Source organism: Chironomus tepperi, unplaced genomic scaffold, assembly GCF_022539635.2.
Source record: "Chironomus tepperi strain 1889 unplaced genomic scaffold, CSIRO-AGI_Ctep_v1 contig_89, whole genome shotgun sequence".
Taxonomy (NCBI): domain Eukaryota; kingdom Metazoa; phylum Arthropoda; class Insecta; order Diptera; family Chironomidae; genus Chironomus; species Chironomus tepperi.
This window is the reverse complement of record NW_027226211.1, coordinates 2028007-2045995: the sequence shown is the minus strand read 5'-3', so window position 1 is coordinate 2045995 and position 17989 is coordinate 2028007. Positions and strand designations below refer to the sequence as shown.

Here is a 17989-nt window from a genome sequence, read left to right as displayed (position 1 = left end):
CTAACATATATGACGGAGACCTCAAAACGGGGTGTATCTCATGAATCAAGTTTCATTATTACAATGGCGACATATTAAATTGAGCCCAGGACCTTTGGAATGGAAGTTTAACCATTTGGAACTTCTGAGCCATTTCGCCGCATTTTATAAGAATTTGATTAATTTTCATCAACTTACAGCTCTGCAACACCCTATATCAACACAAATAACTCATTATAGACTCATCTCTCTTCCATAATAAAGGATTTTTCCTATTTTCTTAGTTTCTAGGAATTTTCGAGACCAAAATCGAGACAGCAATTGAATTCTTTGAAGTTTCAATCTTGACAAGTCTTGACCGAGACTAAGCAATCTGCATCTTGGTCTCAAGAACTCTTACACTCAAGAATACTTACTATAAATAGAATATAATAATTAAGTGACCCAATTCCTTTCAAAATAATTAACCCATTCCACATCCCAGAAATATTGACTGACGATTCCAATTACCCGATTTAATTTATCGTTGCGTCTCGATTGCCTATTGAGCCGCTTAATAGTTTATCGTACAAATAATCAAGAAGAGAATCGAGTAAATCTCAAAAAAATTCTCTCGTTATTTCCTCTTCTTTTTTCTATACATGTAAATTAGTTCCAATGAATCTTTACTATTCCAACATACAATAGAGAATAACAGCCAATAGAGTGAAATATATGTCGGAACATTTGATTTCATGAGATTGCTGATAAATGGATATTATTGCGACATTGCATAAAAAAAAATCCTATTTTGAAATCGACGAACATTAGTGCACAATCGATTAATGTATGACTTTTTTTCCGGAATTTCCTCCAATTGTTTTTTTTTCCTCTACCACATATTCAAGTCCAACAAAAAAAAAAGAATCGAAATCGTCATGGTATGTGTAACTTTTTTGAACCGATGCCAATTTAGTTCTTCGCTCATTTATTCACGCTATGGTTTGAAAAAAGGAACTAAAAAAATTCAATAATTTTTCTCGAATTCGCTACATTGCAATGCTCATGGATGTAACAAAACTGGGAGATTTTTTCGAATATTTTGTACAGCACAAAGCGTAGCTATGCTTCAAGTGGAAGACAAATGAAATGAAGTAAAGAATGTTTATAATTAATATGCAATAAGCCGCATAGAGTGTCTCATCCAACAGCGTTATGGATGTTGAATCGAGGATAGACTTGCTTATTATTATTACTTTATGATTAAGTTTTTCAATCAGTCATGCAATTTATCATTATGAATAATTTTACTTTTAATGAGAATTTGATTAGTTTAGTGAGGTAGGTAGGAGTTGGTGATGGTTAAGAAGTTGGATAAGTAAGGAAGTATTGGATGCAGTTATGAATGAGGTGCTTGGGTTGATCCTCCAATTTTTAACAGCTGTTAAAGCTTAAACAAAATTGTAAGCTGCTTTTTAACTAAGCAATAGACTCCAGGCTAATCTAAATGAAGTCAATTGAACTATAAACATCACGAATGGATGCTTTTTTGCTTGATTAGTTCTTGGGACGAAAATTTATGTCACGACGACTTTAGTTTTCCTTTAAACTGTCTTATTCCTAACCTAAGGCTTATTTGGCATTTATAAGACATACAACTAATCATATAAATGCCAAATAAAAGCCGGTCATTCGTGTAAGTGATAATTGTGAATTTATCCAAGTTTAAGGTTGTGACCAGCAAAATAAAGGGATTGAAAGCCATTTTCAGTAGCCTATATTCCAAGTCGGAGCTGAAGCTGCTCTTGAGAGAATGCTCCTTGCCTGCTGGATATTTCCTTCAAGCTTTGCCCTTCCTGAACAACACAAATAGATCAGTCGACCCCAAATTTGAAATCAACAGTCAAGCATTCAAGCACTGAATTCGGCACCAAGTTAGAGTCACGTTGGTCTAATCGATTTGTACTATTCGGCCTAAACTGGCTTTAACAGACAAATTGACCGCTTTTAGGTACCGTAGTGGTATTTATATAGTATAAAAGCATGGCTGTTGCCTGTTAAAGTGATCCAGAATACTTCCAAAAATCCATTTTTCACAAATTTGTTATCAAATAACCTTCAATTATGCTTAATAAATTCAAAAATCCTTCCTTAATCTTGCATATCCTACGCTCAAACCAATACCGATGATAGCCAGATTAAATCCTCACAGAAATCCCTTATTTTATTGAATAAATGCGCTAAAAACTATCGATTTTAAGATTATCGTAATATTGCCTCGAATATCACAATCTCAACTTCCGCAACGATATTATTATTATTCCATTATTCTTTTCAAATGGAAATGAAAGCTTTATATATTTTTTTGATATTCAATATACAGAATAAAAATATATTTTTGCGATATTACTTTGAACAAAACAAAGTATAAAAAATGAATAACAATTGAATACTTTTTCTATTATGTAAAGGCAATGACAATAGAAATCTACTCAGAAAAATAATTATGCGACAATATGTTTCTATTACTTTTAATGCCATTCTATTTGTCGTCTATTAATTTGGGTAGAGAATTGACTATTTTTGTCACATATTTCATGGCTTGGTGGACTCGTAAGGAGGAAAATTGATGTATTGTGTTGGTCAAGCGATTTGTTTTCCATAAAAAGTGATCTGATTAGATCTTAGGCTGGATTATTGCATTAATTTGGTTTCTTTTACTGAAAAATAGTGAAATACAATGGAGTTGCTCATTAATGCTTTAAAGATCATGAACATATTCATCTAAATGAATCCGAATTCGATGTAAATTCAGTCACACTGGATTTGTGCTGGATTTTTGATCAATTAACAGGCTTGTGTTATTCCTATAACTATCAAAGTGTCAAGTCTGCTTGAAATTGAGACATTTAGCGAGTTCAGATCTAGAACTTGGTATATTAGGGTACTTAGAACTCTATCTGAGCAGAATGAGGCCACAAAATGTGTTTAGCTGTAAGAACGAGCTTTTATCAGTCTTTATGAAGTCTTCAGGACTTCCTCATGTCTTGAAGTCAATACAGTGACATTACAGCACTCTGTCAACTTCATTGTACTGCTCTAGCTTCATGATTTACAAAATTACAACCAATCACAATCACATATTAACACCTCCCTAACCCCCTCATTTCCCTTTATATTCCACAACAAAGTCTCATCCATCAATTTTAAATATTTTACCAAAAAACTTTCAATTTCAAAGAAAATCAATCAAAAGATTTTCAAATTTTCATCCTCACCCACTCTAATGACTTTCTCCAAAAAAAAATAAAGAAAATTTCAATACAAAAACTGAATGAATCAAAAGAAAAATGTTTCAATGGACTTCCCACACAAGCCAAAATTTATTTCATCTAATTCACAAGTCGTAGTAAGAAAAATCAAGCAAAAAAAAAAGTTTAAAATTACGATATTGCCAATGACATTTTCCATTTATGTTTTTTCGACCTTTTCCTCTCGTTTTGAAAACTCAATGATTCGTACATTTTCTGTTAGTCTCTGTCTATGACAGCAATAGATACAATTTTGACAACAAGTTGATACAACAAGAAAAAATAAAAACACAGCAACAACTCAACAACTTAAAGGTCAAATTTCTTTATTTTATTATTGCTGATTATATTGTCTGTGATATGAGATTTTTTGGGGTTATTTTGTTATGATGAGTAAGAAATTTGGAAGATTTAAGGCAGGACAAAATAGTAAAAGAGAGGATTGAAGATAGACAGGATTTTGGGCAGTCTGGACTTCAAACGTCCAAATAGTTGGCTCCATTGAACTCTAATTGACCATTTTAATAAAAAAAGCACAAATTCCTGAATTTTCGCTACTAAAACTGCAAAAATCTTTTAAAACCAATCGTTAAATTTCCCAAAAATTCAATTATACCATTAAATCACAATCAATAGACTAGCATCCTCTATAAAGTATTCTAGGAAACATAAAGCACATCCTGACCAACTAAAAATTGTTCCAAATACCAATTTTTAATCTAAAAACATTTTTATCTTTAATCACAAAATTTAATAAATTAAAAAATTGTTCATAACAATTCATTTTTTATCAAGCATTAATAATTATCCCTAACTCTCATGCAATTCCATTATATCAATGGTAAAATTTTCATTATGACATTAATTTTATGGGAAATTGATTTCACATTTTGTACTTTTAATTACACATCGACTGCAACATACATGGCACTGTCACATATTTCAATGCATCTATGGAATATTTTTCGTGATAAATTCGCAATAAAGTGACTATTTAATTAATCCATTTTTGGGAGGGATTTTAATTATTTGCATTTTTTAACAGCTGAAGTCTGTTGTTCGATTTGTGAAAGAGTAAATGTTGAGATGATTAAGGTTTTAAAATGTAAATAAAAATGCTGATGGGCGAGGAATTTTTGATGCTGTTTTGGGATGGGAAGTTGCAGTAGTTGTTTTAAATTTTAAAAATTTTGAATTTTTAAGTTTGTAAAATTAAAATTACTAAATTTGAAAATTTCAAATTTTGAAACTTGAACAGAATTTAAATTTGAAAAATCCAAATTTCAAAATCTCAAATTTTTGAAGTTTCAAAATCTCAAATTTTTGAAATTTGAAAAAACCAAAATTTTTGAAATTTGAAAACTAAAATTTTCCTAAATTTGGAAAACTCTAATTTTTTATATTTGAAAAATTCAAGATATTGAAATTTAAAAATCTCAAATATTTAAATTTGAAAAACTAAGAATTTTTGAAATTTGAAAATCTCAAATTTTTTAAATATGAAAACCTCAAAATTTTGAAATTTAAAAAAATCAAAATTTTGAAATTTGGAAATCTCAATTTTTTTTTAATTTAAAAATTCAAATGGAATTAAAGAAAGTTCAAATTTTAAAAAAATGACGAACTCAAATTGTTGAAATTTGAATAACTCAATTTTATCAAATTTTCAAAACTGAAGAATTAAATTTTTTAACATTTTAAATTTCTTTTTGTTGAATTTCAAATTAAAATAGGAAGAAAATTGAATTATAATTTAGGTTTTAAAAAATTTAAATTTAAGAAGTTAATAAAAAACTCAAAACTTTTTTGAATCTTCTTTAAAATTAAATTTTTTAAAATATTTTGAAAATAAAGAAAAATTTTTAAATCATCCATTTCACTTAATTCGAATACCATCATTCAATACCAGTCGAGCATATGGTCACACCCTGAATGACATGTCAAAAAAAGCAATATCAACGGATTAAACATCCATTCACACGATTAAATAGGATTAAAATATTATTATTTTTTTGTTTATTTTTCATTATCATCATTTTTATTTATTTATATTTTTGTCTCAATAAAAAAAGAAACCAACCTGACCAAATAACACGAAGCACACCCATTGATAATATTTATAGACTTTTCTGTCTTCCATTTTCCCTTCACTGTTACCAACGCCAGGATACGGCACTTCCTTTCCAATTTTCTTGAGGAACATGCTTTTGAGTGCATATGTACTATGAATCCAACAATATGTATTGAGAACATCCTCGGGTATATCTTTTGTATGTACACAATCAATTGGATTTCCAACATATTGTCGGGTTGTGACAATCAGCGAGAATGCAATCTTTATAGTAATAGAAGTAAATTTAATTTTGTCATCAATATTGCATTTTATAAGAAAAATTGAATTTTCTTTATTCGAATCTCGCTGTCATTGGATATTGTACAGCATATAGGAAGGATAATAAAAAGACAATACATACCAATACCATAACACTAATTGAATAATGCAATCGAAATACTGGTGAGTCAATTTGTATATGACTAATTTTCACTAAAGATTTAAGGCCACGAAATATATCCAACATGATTGATCCAGCAGCCAATCCACAAGTCAGTATAAAGTGACGATTTTATATAATTTTATATTTAAAGCTCTCAATTTTAAGCACTTTTATATTATTATCGTTTTTATTTCTTTTTCGTTTTTGCTTCTTTCTGATTTTTTGTAACCCCCCACATAATTGTTCCATCTTTTATCCATTCACAAACTGATATTATTTTAACTTCTTTTCAGTATCGCCTCGAAAAAAGCGAGAATATTTTTTTTTAATTAAAAATCGTAAATTCGATGAAGTTTTTTTTTACACTTTTCTTCTTCATCAATTGCTTCCTTTACATTCATTTGGGTACCAAATTTAATTGCAATCTCATTCTCATCATCATTATTGTTGTTGTTGTCTAAATTGCTTGTATATCCTCGATATTCAAATATACCCAACCGAAACAGCAATTAAATATAGTAACAATCATAGACTTAACTGATTATAAGTGCTTTTATACGCCATTTTATATCACAGAGTTTTAAAAATGTTTTAATTATGTTGATGAAGTCGAAGGCAGTTTTCATTATATCACTGAGAGAGTTACAGTTGAAAGCATGTTTGAAGGAATGAATGAAGATAGAAAAAGTGTCTTTTTTCACTGATTGCCGGGGTCACTAACACTTTTTTGTTGGCATCTCACACATTAATTTATTTATTTATTTTTAATGATAATTAGACAAAAATGGCACTTTAAGATGTATTCCATCGTTATCCGCATCATGCGACATAATAAGTTATATAAAAATGTAGTTTATTCTCATAAGAATCTCGTAGCTCACATAAGATTAATTCTCTAAATGGCTATTATTATTATATATCCAACACTAACTATTATGTTATAATGCTTTTTGTGTATCTGATTATTCACAAGAATTATATGTATGAAACTATAATTAGAATTATTTCCGCTAGTTTTTTTATTTTCGTCTTTTCATGTGCATGTGTTTGGAGATTTGGGGTGTAGTTAGGGGGTATCATGGGAAAGTAAGGGTGAGTTTTGGGGGGTATCATTGGGGATCTCTAAGTCAAATTCTGAGGGTTACAATGGAGTTACTAAGGCATCATTAAGTGACCATGTAGTCGCTAGGGCATCGCTACGTCACCATGATGTTGGTCAGACATAAAAGTGCCCTAATGTCTACATGACGGCTGATTTAAGTTCATTTTTATGGCAACAAATGAAATTTGCAACATCAGAAAACTCATAAAATTCTCCATAGAATCTCAATTATCCCGAGCAACACAAATGAAGAAGGCTACGCCACGGAGCCTTTAAGAATCAAAGCTCTGCCATTAACAACAAATGGAAGCCACTCTCAAATGGCAACCATCCCTAATAGGCAAATAGTGTCCTCTCGAACGCAAGCTCTACTTAAATAAACCAGTTGAGCATGCTTATGAACGTTAATGTCAACTAATTCTGCTTCTAAGAGCACGTCCTTACTTCTAAGCATATGCTCAATGAGCATCTAATGATAACTATTGAGCAAATTCTTGGTGACCTTATGCTCAATTAGCATCTTATTTGTACCAATGAGTATGCTCACTAGGTACCGTTAATTTCTCATTGAGCATATGCTTGTATGTTAGGGACGCTCATTGAGCATAGAGACGCTCATTGCCTGATAAACCAAATGACCGCTCAAATGAGTGCCCCTCAATCATAAACTCCAGACAACCCCCCTAACTCCACCCCATCCATGTGCTTGTCGAGTGCAATAACAATTTTCCAACCTCCATAATTCATATTTCCTCTATCTTTTCTAATTTGTAGCTTTTTATACTCCTCTTTTGGAGTATGCACAACTTTTTATATTTTTTCGAATGGCTGTTGAGCAAAACAAGAGTCCTAAGGGAAATTTTTGTCGGAATTTAGATGGGAAGTCAGTGATTAAAAAACTTAAAGTACAATGCATGCAGTCTAGACAGCAGACAAAGAGAGAGAATTTATATATTTGAGGATTAATTTTAAAGTGCTTTTTAAATGCGATAGAGATTGACGGTGATGAATGCAGAAAGATTCATTTTATTTTATTATTTTTTTTCGGAGGATTTGGATGTGATTCATTTTGGGATTAGTCATGAAAAAATCTGTCGAAATCAGATGATCATTTTCTTTTTGGGTAAATATTACAAATAGATTATAGTATAATAAGTATTATTGATTCTGAGTAAGATTGTTGGTATGGATGTGAGTCATCATTATAGTATGACTAGAGGGCAAGGCTGTGTGATTAGAGTAGAGCGAATGGAGTGAATGGCGTGGGATTAGACTGATTATAATGTGATTTAGGTTGTATCTCTCAACGAAGACTATAAGCTTCATTTTGGATGATTGTTCAAAAAAGTTAAGTTCTCTTGTGGAATACTCAAACATAACAGGCATAGATCATGTCTTCATGGTACAGAATTACCACTGTAATGCCTAAAAGCGGGCTCTTTTAATTATGCAAAGATTCTACAAATCAGTCAATCGATCAAAAATCCATCCCAGGCCAAAATTAGCCTGAATTAGTTCCGGTTTTGGTATAAATCCGACACTAGAGTCACACTGGTCTCAAATCAGTCTTGTATCGGATTTTGATCAATTAAACGAGTGTTTTTGGGGGTCAAGTGCCGAAAGACTAATCCAATGTGTCACTAAGCCACATAACAGGATGAATTTCAGTTGACTTACAGTCAACTTTACTAAATTTTACTCAATTATTTGACAGATAATACGTATATGGACAGTAAATCACCCAGAGCAGCACAATGTAGCTGCTAGGATGTCGAAATGTCACAGCATTGACGCCAACACCTAGAGGTGCCCTAACTGCTATGTAATGCCTAATTTTGATCCATTTTACGACCAATAATTGAAAATCACCACATCATCCTGTTCAGGTCAATTAAATTCAACAATAAACAAGACTATAAACAGCCAGGAAAGGATATACCAATTATTATTTCCATCAATAAAATCCATCAAAATAATCCAAATGAATCATCATCCTTAAGAGGAAACTTTAAAAAATAATATAAAAAAGTTTTCCACAGTTGATTCAATTAAAATCATTTGAAGTGACGCCCAAATTGTAATAATTTCTTTTAATACGCCTGTTTTGTTGCTTATGCTAAGTGCTACAATAATTATCTGTTGGAATTTAGTTTTACATGTTAAAATAATTTTATTTTAATTAAAAATAAGTGAAAAAAAAAAGTTGTTGATCATTAAAATTTTTTATTTTCTGCAAATTATTTTTTGTGTGTGCTTTGCAGTTTTTAAAATGACGTGCTAAATTAACCATCTGTGCTGTACATGTGAAAAAAGTTTTACAACTCTCGAATAATTTTAAATACATGATGTTTTTTAAAAATAAGATATTCAACATTAAGTCTGAAGTCAAATTATACGCACAAAGTATAACTAAATATTTTCATTTGATCGAAAATAATTTGTATAAAATTAAATGCGGCAATGCATGTTTACAGTTTAAAAAAGAAAGGCGTGTGTAAAGAATAGGTAAATGACACATAGATGATACAGTTAGCAGATTTTAAATTATTTCGACATAAAGACAGTGTTGTTGATCTGAATGGTTGTATGGTCAGACATGTGAGGGGAAAATGTGGTTGGGGTCAGATTGAGAATACTTTTATGGGGCAAATGCTTGTAAGGCGCAATAAGGGTCAAATTAAGCTTCTTACTACTGTATTAGGCATCGACTTTCTTCATAATCTTGAACGATTTAAATAGCTCAATATACTGTTTATCTTTAAAACCAGCCTTTCAATGTTTTAAGTTCAAAAAGATGGGGTTGGCTGGACAAAGCCCTAAATTGTGTATACTCAAATCTACAGTGGAATAGAATAGCTTTGATATCAACCAAGCCCAGGACATCACAAGACAATTAGATACACAAGTCATCTAGGCACTCAAGACACATCTAGCCACCCACGAGATCTACACACCTAGCACTTGCCCAAGACATTTAGGTCAACAACCTCAATTCAGATTCAACCTCAATCAAGCTAATTCTTTTTGTCATGAAAAAATTTTCTTTCAAATCACCGAAAAAATGTATTTATGGGATTAAGTGCCTTTTTCCTGATTACTAAATCTTTCTTAAAATAACATAAATATTCAATGTATCAAGACAAAATAAACTCAACTCGAATTTTAATTTTTATTTCACCAAATTTAAGACATCAATCAATCGGACGAAGAGATAGAAAAAATTTACTCATTCTGCCTGTCTTATACAACATGACAGCGATCTTGTGGCTCAAAATTTAAGTAAATAAAGTAAACCATCAAGTTGATAGAATAGATAATAACTCATATTGAACATTTAGCTTTCTTTCACTTATTTTAGATAATTATTGCAGATGTGGATGTATATATATGTGGTAAATTCTCATTTTAAATATTTATTTAAGTGAGATTTTTTCCTATATTCATACAAAAAATTCAATTACGTTCATTCCATTTTTCAAATGGATAGCAAAAAAAAAGTAGGTGAGCATTGCAAGAGATTATTTGTATATTTTCAATGACTTTAACGCATTTTTCCTGAGGTTGAATTTGAGGATGCTTAATTTAGATTGTCTGTATGAGTATTTTTTATGTGTTGCAGCTTGAGGCAAGTGTACTTGTACTGGATTGTTGTTTTTCTAGAATGCATGTTACTCGTTGTGTTTTAATTTTAACCTTAATTATCATCATATATCTCTAAGGATGCATGAATGTGTGTAATTAAGTAATTTTTTCAGTTATTCTTCAAGTTTTTGTAATTTTTTTCAAGTGCTTCATCTGTTGAAGCTGGCACTAGAACTGCATGTACTGTGGTATTTTCCCGAGCTGCACAACGAGTTTGCTGCACCATTTTTGGAATGGAATCCACAAGGGAAAAGGCGACCAGGAGCTCCAAAAGCTACTTGGAGTCAGAACAGTGATGAAAGAATGTCAGCTCAGCGTGTGGATAGAGGATTTGTACAAATTAGGTGACAGAGCCAGCAACAAAGTCAGACGGAAAGCATTTTGTTGTAACCAAGTTGTAACCTTAGTTCCAAATATTACCATGGTTACAGTAAGCAAGTAAGTACAAGATAATTGCTATATTGAGCGGCTAAATGCTGCAAATCGCATTTATGGCCGTAAAAATTGGTCAAAATGCAACGTCATGGTGCCGTCTGGGCAACTTTCCGTCTTGTCGTTAATACAGCTACGCAACGGTGTCCTAGCGACCACGATGTGCTGCTCAGGTATGTCTATGGTACGACTACGTCTTAGTATTAACAATAAGACTCAAAGTAGCCCTAAAGGTAACGTTAAAACTGATTTCAACCCATTTTAAACGCAAAATGTGTGGTTTTCTTTGCTGTACCGCTCGGGTTTCCTCATATCCACTTATAAAACTACATAAAGGACACTTTAAGAAACTATCTTCCTCCATAAATTCTTAATAAACTCACAAAAACCTCCCAGACATTCTATCATCAATAACTATGCACATCCAGCACAATTCCCGCTTTTTGAAAAATTGCGTCAAACAATTCACAAAGGAATCAAAAGAAGAAAGAAAATCGAGAGCACAAACATTTATACGATTTAAGATTCAAGAAAATGATCAATTTCATTTTAAAATTGACCGTGAATAATTTTTTTTGCTTTTGCTTCTTCTTTTATCTAAATAAATTTATGAGGTTACACATAAGCTGATTTTTAAGGCATGAAACGTACGAAATTTTTTTTTGTGTGGATTTTATAGTATTTTGCGGTTATTCAGGATGAAGGAATTGGGAATTGCTTGGGATTGCTTTTGGATGCTGTGAGTGTTTTTGCTGTTGGGTTGGGTGGATGGAGATGAGGGGTCAGGGGTGTATTGAGGATGGATGGAGGGATGTCAAGATGGGGGGTCAAGGACAGCTTTTTTGGATAGAATTCTTCAATTTTCTTGGGTTTTTCGTGAAAAATATCCCAAAAATCCCCAAAATTCTTTTAATTTATACCAAATCAGCCATCCAACGCCACCCCATACCCCCTCCCTACCCCCCCCCCCCCCCCCCCCAAACAATTCCTAACTACATCCCTGAATATATGCATTGCAGATTTTCAAAAGTATTAAGGAAAATATTAGGGATTTCATTACCCATAATGCGGTTTAACCTACATTTCCTCATATACAATTCCACACAGCATAAATTGAATATGTTTATAACACATCACATGACATCTTTTACTACGAATTGTGAGAAAAAAATCTTTGATTTTTCTTATTAAAACATTCTTTATTTCACAGACAAGTCACTGCTAATTTTAAATAGGTTAAATCAAGAGGATTTCATTTATAAAATAAAAAATTGTATACAAGTAATTCAAAAAGGCATTTAAAAATTTCATGAAAATATTTAAAATAAAAAAAAAGATTAAAATAGTACAAGTGAAAATATTTTCAACAGACACAAAAGAAAGTGAAAAAGAAAAAAGGTTATCAAAGAAGCAACAATTGAGAGATGAAAGCACAAATGATCGACGGGTATGAAAGATATAAAGAATGACTGAAACATAATCAAGACAATGCGGAAAAGTGAGGAGGGAATGAATTGAATGAAGGAAAGAGTGTCGGAAAATTGTGAAAAGGAAATTTTCTGATTTTGTTGCTTTTAATTCTTTTTTCTGCGGTGTTTTGAGATGTAATGTTGGAGAACTTTGTGAAATTTAAGATATTTTGTGGGTTTTGGCATTTAAATTGAGGGATTTTGGGATTTTGATATTGAAAATTAATCCCTGAACCCTAACAAGCATAGAGCATACTTTCATGATACAGAAGCACCTATACGATACCCAAAAGCGGTCTATTTGTACTTGAGAAGTTGCAGAATTGAATAATCCGGAATTGGGATGACGTGGAGCGGGTCTGGGGTCAAAATTTATACAAATATAACTCGAAGTTGCCACTCACAATTGCCAAATTAGCTTAACTAGGGTTGTAACTGGAAATTTTCTACAGACGTTTTCAATTGTTGCAATAGGCTCTCGTGCACCACAGCCAAGAAAATAAGGAGTAAGGGTTGAAACCAAACTCAAATTTTAAAATTTATTTCGGACACCAAGACTAGATTTAATAGTATTAGAGCAGTAGAAGTGGTCGAAAAATCGATTACAAGATTTGATTTGATTACAAGATTTGTTCATGACCAACCACCCAATGAACAGAGCAACTCAATAAATAGCGTTTAAAAAGAAACAATAATTCAAATTATCCTATTGTTTGGTCGAAGCTAGGACACTGGGTTGACACTTGAAACATACAAGAAACATGTTCGTGAGTATGTTCACAAATTTGAGCAATTAAACTCGTGAACATGCTCATTTAGTTGAGTATGTCTATTGTCTGTTAGGGTATATTGAGACTAGGGTTCGTCCAGAGCATCAGGTCTTCAGACAAGAAACTCAGAGCTGCAGTATTGGATGAACTATGAGGTACAGTCTAAAACTACATGACTGCTCATCTAAAACGCAGAAGTGCTTCTTAGCCGAACCCTTACTAAGACTATAGTCCATAGCAGAGCTCTTCTTGAAGTCGACTTGGATTTTATATGTAGGGTGTCCAAAAACGGGAATATTCCCGAGAACAGGAACCTTGGGAATTCTGGAAACCTTGATTTAGATGGAAAAGTCGATTAAAGTTGACTCTACTTCAAACAAATTTCAAGTCGACTCCGAGCTCAGGTCCATTGACTTGTCTGACATAACCCTAACAGTCAAAATACCGCTTTTAGGTACCGTAGTGGTTTTTCTGTACTATGAAAACAGACTGTATGCCTGTTAGGGTAAACACCTCATAAACAACCAATTAATGTCACATTGTTGCCCCTCATACTGTCTAACCTAACCCAACAGCAACTAAAATCTCAAAATGAAAAAATCTCAAATTTCATTTCCTCCTCAAACAAGAGGATTAATCTTAAGACAGTGTGCAGTAATAATGGCAATCATACGTAAATAAAAGAAAATTTATTGTGTCATCTCAGTCGTCACTCATTGCCTTTTTGCTGCTACCCGCTTCACATAACGTTTCCAATTTCTCTTCACTCAGTTACGCTTGTGTGTTTATTGTTTTAATTTTCAACAGAGCAAATTTATGCTCTTTAATTATTTTTAAATCTCTACATGACTAAACCACATTTTTTTTTCCTCAACATTTTGAGAATTTAAGCTTCAAATAACTTATCGCGGATTTATTAAGAGTATATATATATATTGGCAATCTGCTTATCATCATTAATTATTGAACAAAAAAAAAATCAGCTCGTATCACACATATATCCACAATATTTTTGAATGATTTCTCTACTTAGCGTAGAGTGTAGCAAAATTAGTAATTTTTTTTTTATATAAACTTCAAAAATACGCATGGTTATAGATATAAATATCTATTTTTATCTCAGACTCTTGTACAAATTGAATATCGTTAATTTTTGAAAAAAAAAGAGAAAAAGAAAAGAAAAAAAAAACGTGAAGAAAAATTCTTAAAAAAAAATCTTTTCTTTTAATTCAAAAGAAATCAATTTTCAGGCACAAGAAAAGAAAATTGAATACAATTTGATGATTGAAATATTTCATGATCAGATTATCATTAATTATTTAAATGTTCATATTCAGTTGCACTATAACATGATTTTTTTTTTTTGTTCTGCTCAGAGGATTTAATTGTTTGTAATTTATGTGATGTGATGAGACGCGGGGTGAGGAAATGTGAAAATTTTCAATTTTTTGACTCTTTTTGTTTTGAATGACGTTTTATGAAGCTTGAGTGAGATATTGTTGAATGAATTGCTGGCTAAAAGACACAGCGGTAAGACAAATTGCAGGTTGATGTCGTTAATTAGAATGAAAATCGCGAATTTAATTTTAATTTTATTTCTTTGCATTATAAAGGAATTTTGAGTAAATCTGTCAAAAAAACGACAAAAAACATTAATTTGTGATTTTGAATTTTTGAGGATGAAGATTAAAATTTTAATTAAAGAGAATTTTTAAACAGATCGAGCAGCTAAAATAACATTGATTTTTAACTTTTTGACAAGTTAAGACTGACTTTCAATCTTTTTTGGGGATTAAGTGCAAAAAACTTGAATTAAATTTGAGCTTATTTAAATATTAGAATTAAGTTGTTAGACAGTCTTTGGACAAAATGTCAAAATATTTTAAAATTTAATTTTTAAAAAGTCTCAACTCTTTAAAATTCTTGAATATTTCTTTAAAAACTAAGATTTTCAAAAAATATTATAAAAGTAATGAAATCTTTAAATTTAAAATTTTCAAATTTATTCATTAAAAATTAAAACATTTTTTTTAACGATTCAATCTAAATTGAAATTTTAAAATTTTGGAAAATTGAAATTTTTTGACTTTTACTTAATTAAATTTTGAATTATGATTGAACATTTTAAGAAAAATTAAAATTTTATGACTTTTAATAGAAGTTAAAATTTTTAAACTTTCCAACATAAACTTAAACTTTTTTAAAATTTTCATCAAAAAATGGAATTGTCGAAAAAAATTGAAATTTTTATGAGTCTTTAAATTGTTCATCAATTATTCAAACTTTTAACTTTCTATTAATGTTCAAGGAAAATCCAAAAAAATTCAAATTTTGATTCATTAAAATAAATTAAAAAATTTAAATTTAATATCTTTTTCAATAGAAATTTAAACTTTTGAAACTTTTGCAATAAAATTGAAATCTTTCAGACAGAAATTTACATTTTGAAATGTTTCAAATTTTTTTTAAAATTTTGAAATTTTTTAAATGCTCAAAAATTTAAGATTTAAAAATAATTCAGAACTTAAAACTTTTTTAATAAAAATTCAAATTTTCCAAACTTTTACAATGTTCAATTCAAAATTGTTTTTTCACCAAATTTTAAAATTTCGCAATTTTTAATCTTCATCAAATTTATATTACTTATCAATTGTGTCTGATTCTTCATTAAAATCGATATGATCCATAATTATGAACTATTTTTAGTTGATTTTGTTTATCAAAAATTCATTTTCTCCTCAAAAATTATCAAAACTGTTTACCGCCGTCGATAAACAATCTACAACTTTTGTATTAAGATCATCAACGCTTGGACATAGTGACACAAAAGATTTCACCATTTTCCTGCAATTTCATCTTAATTTTCTCATGATTTCAAATTAATGTCTCGAAAATTCGCAAAAAAATTGCCAAAAATCTTCACATTATTTATCCTCTGCTCATTAAACTTTCATCGCAAAACAAAAAAAAAAAGAAATCCACATTAAAAAAGTCACATTTTCTCCCCCCTCAAAAAAAGAGATTTCAGATTAAACTGATTAGCATTATACGATGATCATCAGTAGGGCATTAATTAAACATAGATGATGATATATAGCTTCACACATAATTAACTAAATCATATTTTAATTGATCATAAATGAGAATGTCACGTATGATCATTTATGGTGTCTATGTCACTTAATGTGTCTATGATACACATCTATTTACATTGTATTATGGAAATATGACGATGGAGGTATACACACACTTGATGCACATGCTACATGAAAAAGACAATGCAATTTACTTTTTTAATATTTTTTTATACAATTTTTCACTACACAATCAACATTTCGACTAGAAACTGAACTTCTTTTAAGGTTTTAAATTTCATTATGTTATGACACATGATATAGTAACTTTCGCGTAACACAGAGACAGTGAGAAAACTCAACAGAAACTCTACTATAAGACAAAATAAAGTAGATACTTTTTTTAACACAAAAAATTCGGGTTTCTGGTTTCCCCGGACGCTAGTTGTTCGCGTCACGACGTCAAAATTAACACTGGCCAACGCTCAAACGACATATAGTATTTGTGTATTTTTCTTTTTTTTTCTGGCTCAGAAATAATGTTGCTACTGCTGCTGTATAGTTTTTTCTTTTCATCATGAACATTTTCTTTTTCTGTTCAGATATAATAAAGAACCGAGTCGTTGTGTGTACGGGATACAAGGAATATATTTCCAATATTATATGAATGAAAAAATACGTTAGCTTGATATTAAACACATGTATAGTCGATTTTCATACATGTGTGTATGTATATTATGCTAATATTTGCCATCATGTATACAACTTCCTCTGCTGTTCAGCCTGATCTTTCTACAACTAATTCACAATTTTTTTTATTATATCTCTCAGCTTCCATTGTGTATAATTGTACGGATAGTTGCTTGTTGTTCTCTCAGTTTCTCTTTATGCTGGATATAATGGTGTAGATTTGATAAAAAATATAAATATGAAGCAGAAAAATTGGCTCCAATATTGTTTTTTGTGTATATATATTGTTCACCCTCTAAATAGCTTTTTTATGCGACTAACCCCCACACCCACCCATCTACAGTTGGTGCATTCTTTATTTTCATGAATATGAATTGCTTCAATGCAATAAAAAATTATTCTTTTAGGCACTTACAATTGTCAACCCCTTTAAGCTTCATTTCAGTCCAATATACAATGCATTTTACAATTTTATTATCAGCCACATATACATGCTTACTTATTTTATGTGGATAATTTTATATGAATATTCAATGATCAGTTTTACACATAAGATATAATCTTACAGACATTCGAATATCGTTGACTGTGTGTGCACGATTCTCTCATTTTTTATTATTATAACATTTATACGATGTATGTGTTACTTCCATTCCTTCACCCACCAAATGTGATAATCATTTTTCCGCAACTTTTTCCTCCATCGATATGGAAGTGCTTTGAATTGTCATTGCGGTTTTTGTGGGGTTTTATTTGTTTTGAAATTGAGTTTGTATTGTGGGGGAATTTGCTGTTTAGGAGATTATTGTGAATGTAATGCTGATATGATGATGATGATCATATGGTATTGGAGGAATTTTTGTGCTAATTTTGGACGAAGATCATGGTGAAATTCATTAATGTGGATTTTTATTGCTGATGGTTCAATTCATGGGATGTATTTGTGGGCTTGTTTTATGACCAATCAAGTTTAAATTAAGCTATTATTACACATCATGGAGTTTCAGATCCAGGAAATGGAATATTAGATGATTTATTATTAAATG

At 30.7% G+C, this 17989-nt stretch overlaps 1 protein-coding gene across 6 annotated transcripts in view; it reads right to left on the bottom strand.

The window, feature by feature from the left end:
* The window catches only part of shakB (shaking B), a 272520-nt gene that overhangs the window by 17760 nt on the left and 236771 nt on the right, over positions 1-17989 (bottom strand). Inside the window, exons 1-3 of one of the 6 annotated variants that reach the window (XM_070635420.1) lie at positions 16390-16703; positions 5744-6753; positions 5350-5604 (exon numbers count right to left, since the gene is read on the bottom strand). The exons of 2 other annotated variants lie outside the window; for them this stretch is intronic. In XM_070635420.1, coding sequence (XP_070491521.1) covers positions 5350-5604; positions 5744-5848 — 360 coding nt within the window. In that variant the 5' untranslated portion in view covers positions 5849-6753; positions 16390-16703. Of the gene's footprint in view, positions 1-5349; positions 5605-5743; positions 6754-16389; positions 16704-17989 lie in introns of those variants that run through there. 3 more of the 6 variants (XM_070635422.1, XM_070635424.1, XM_070635423.1) reach the window with 3 other exon arrangements.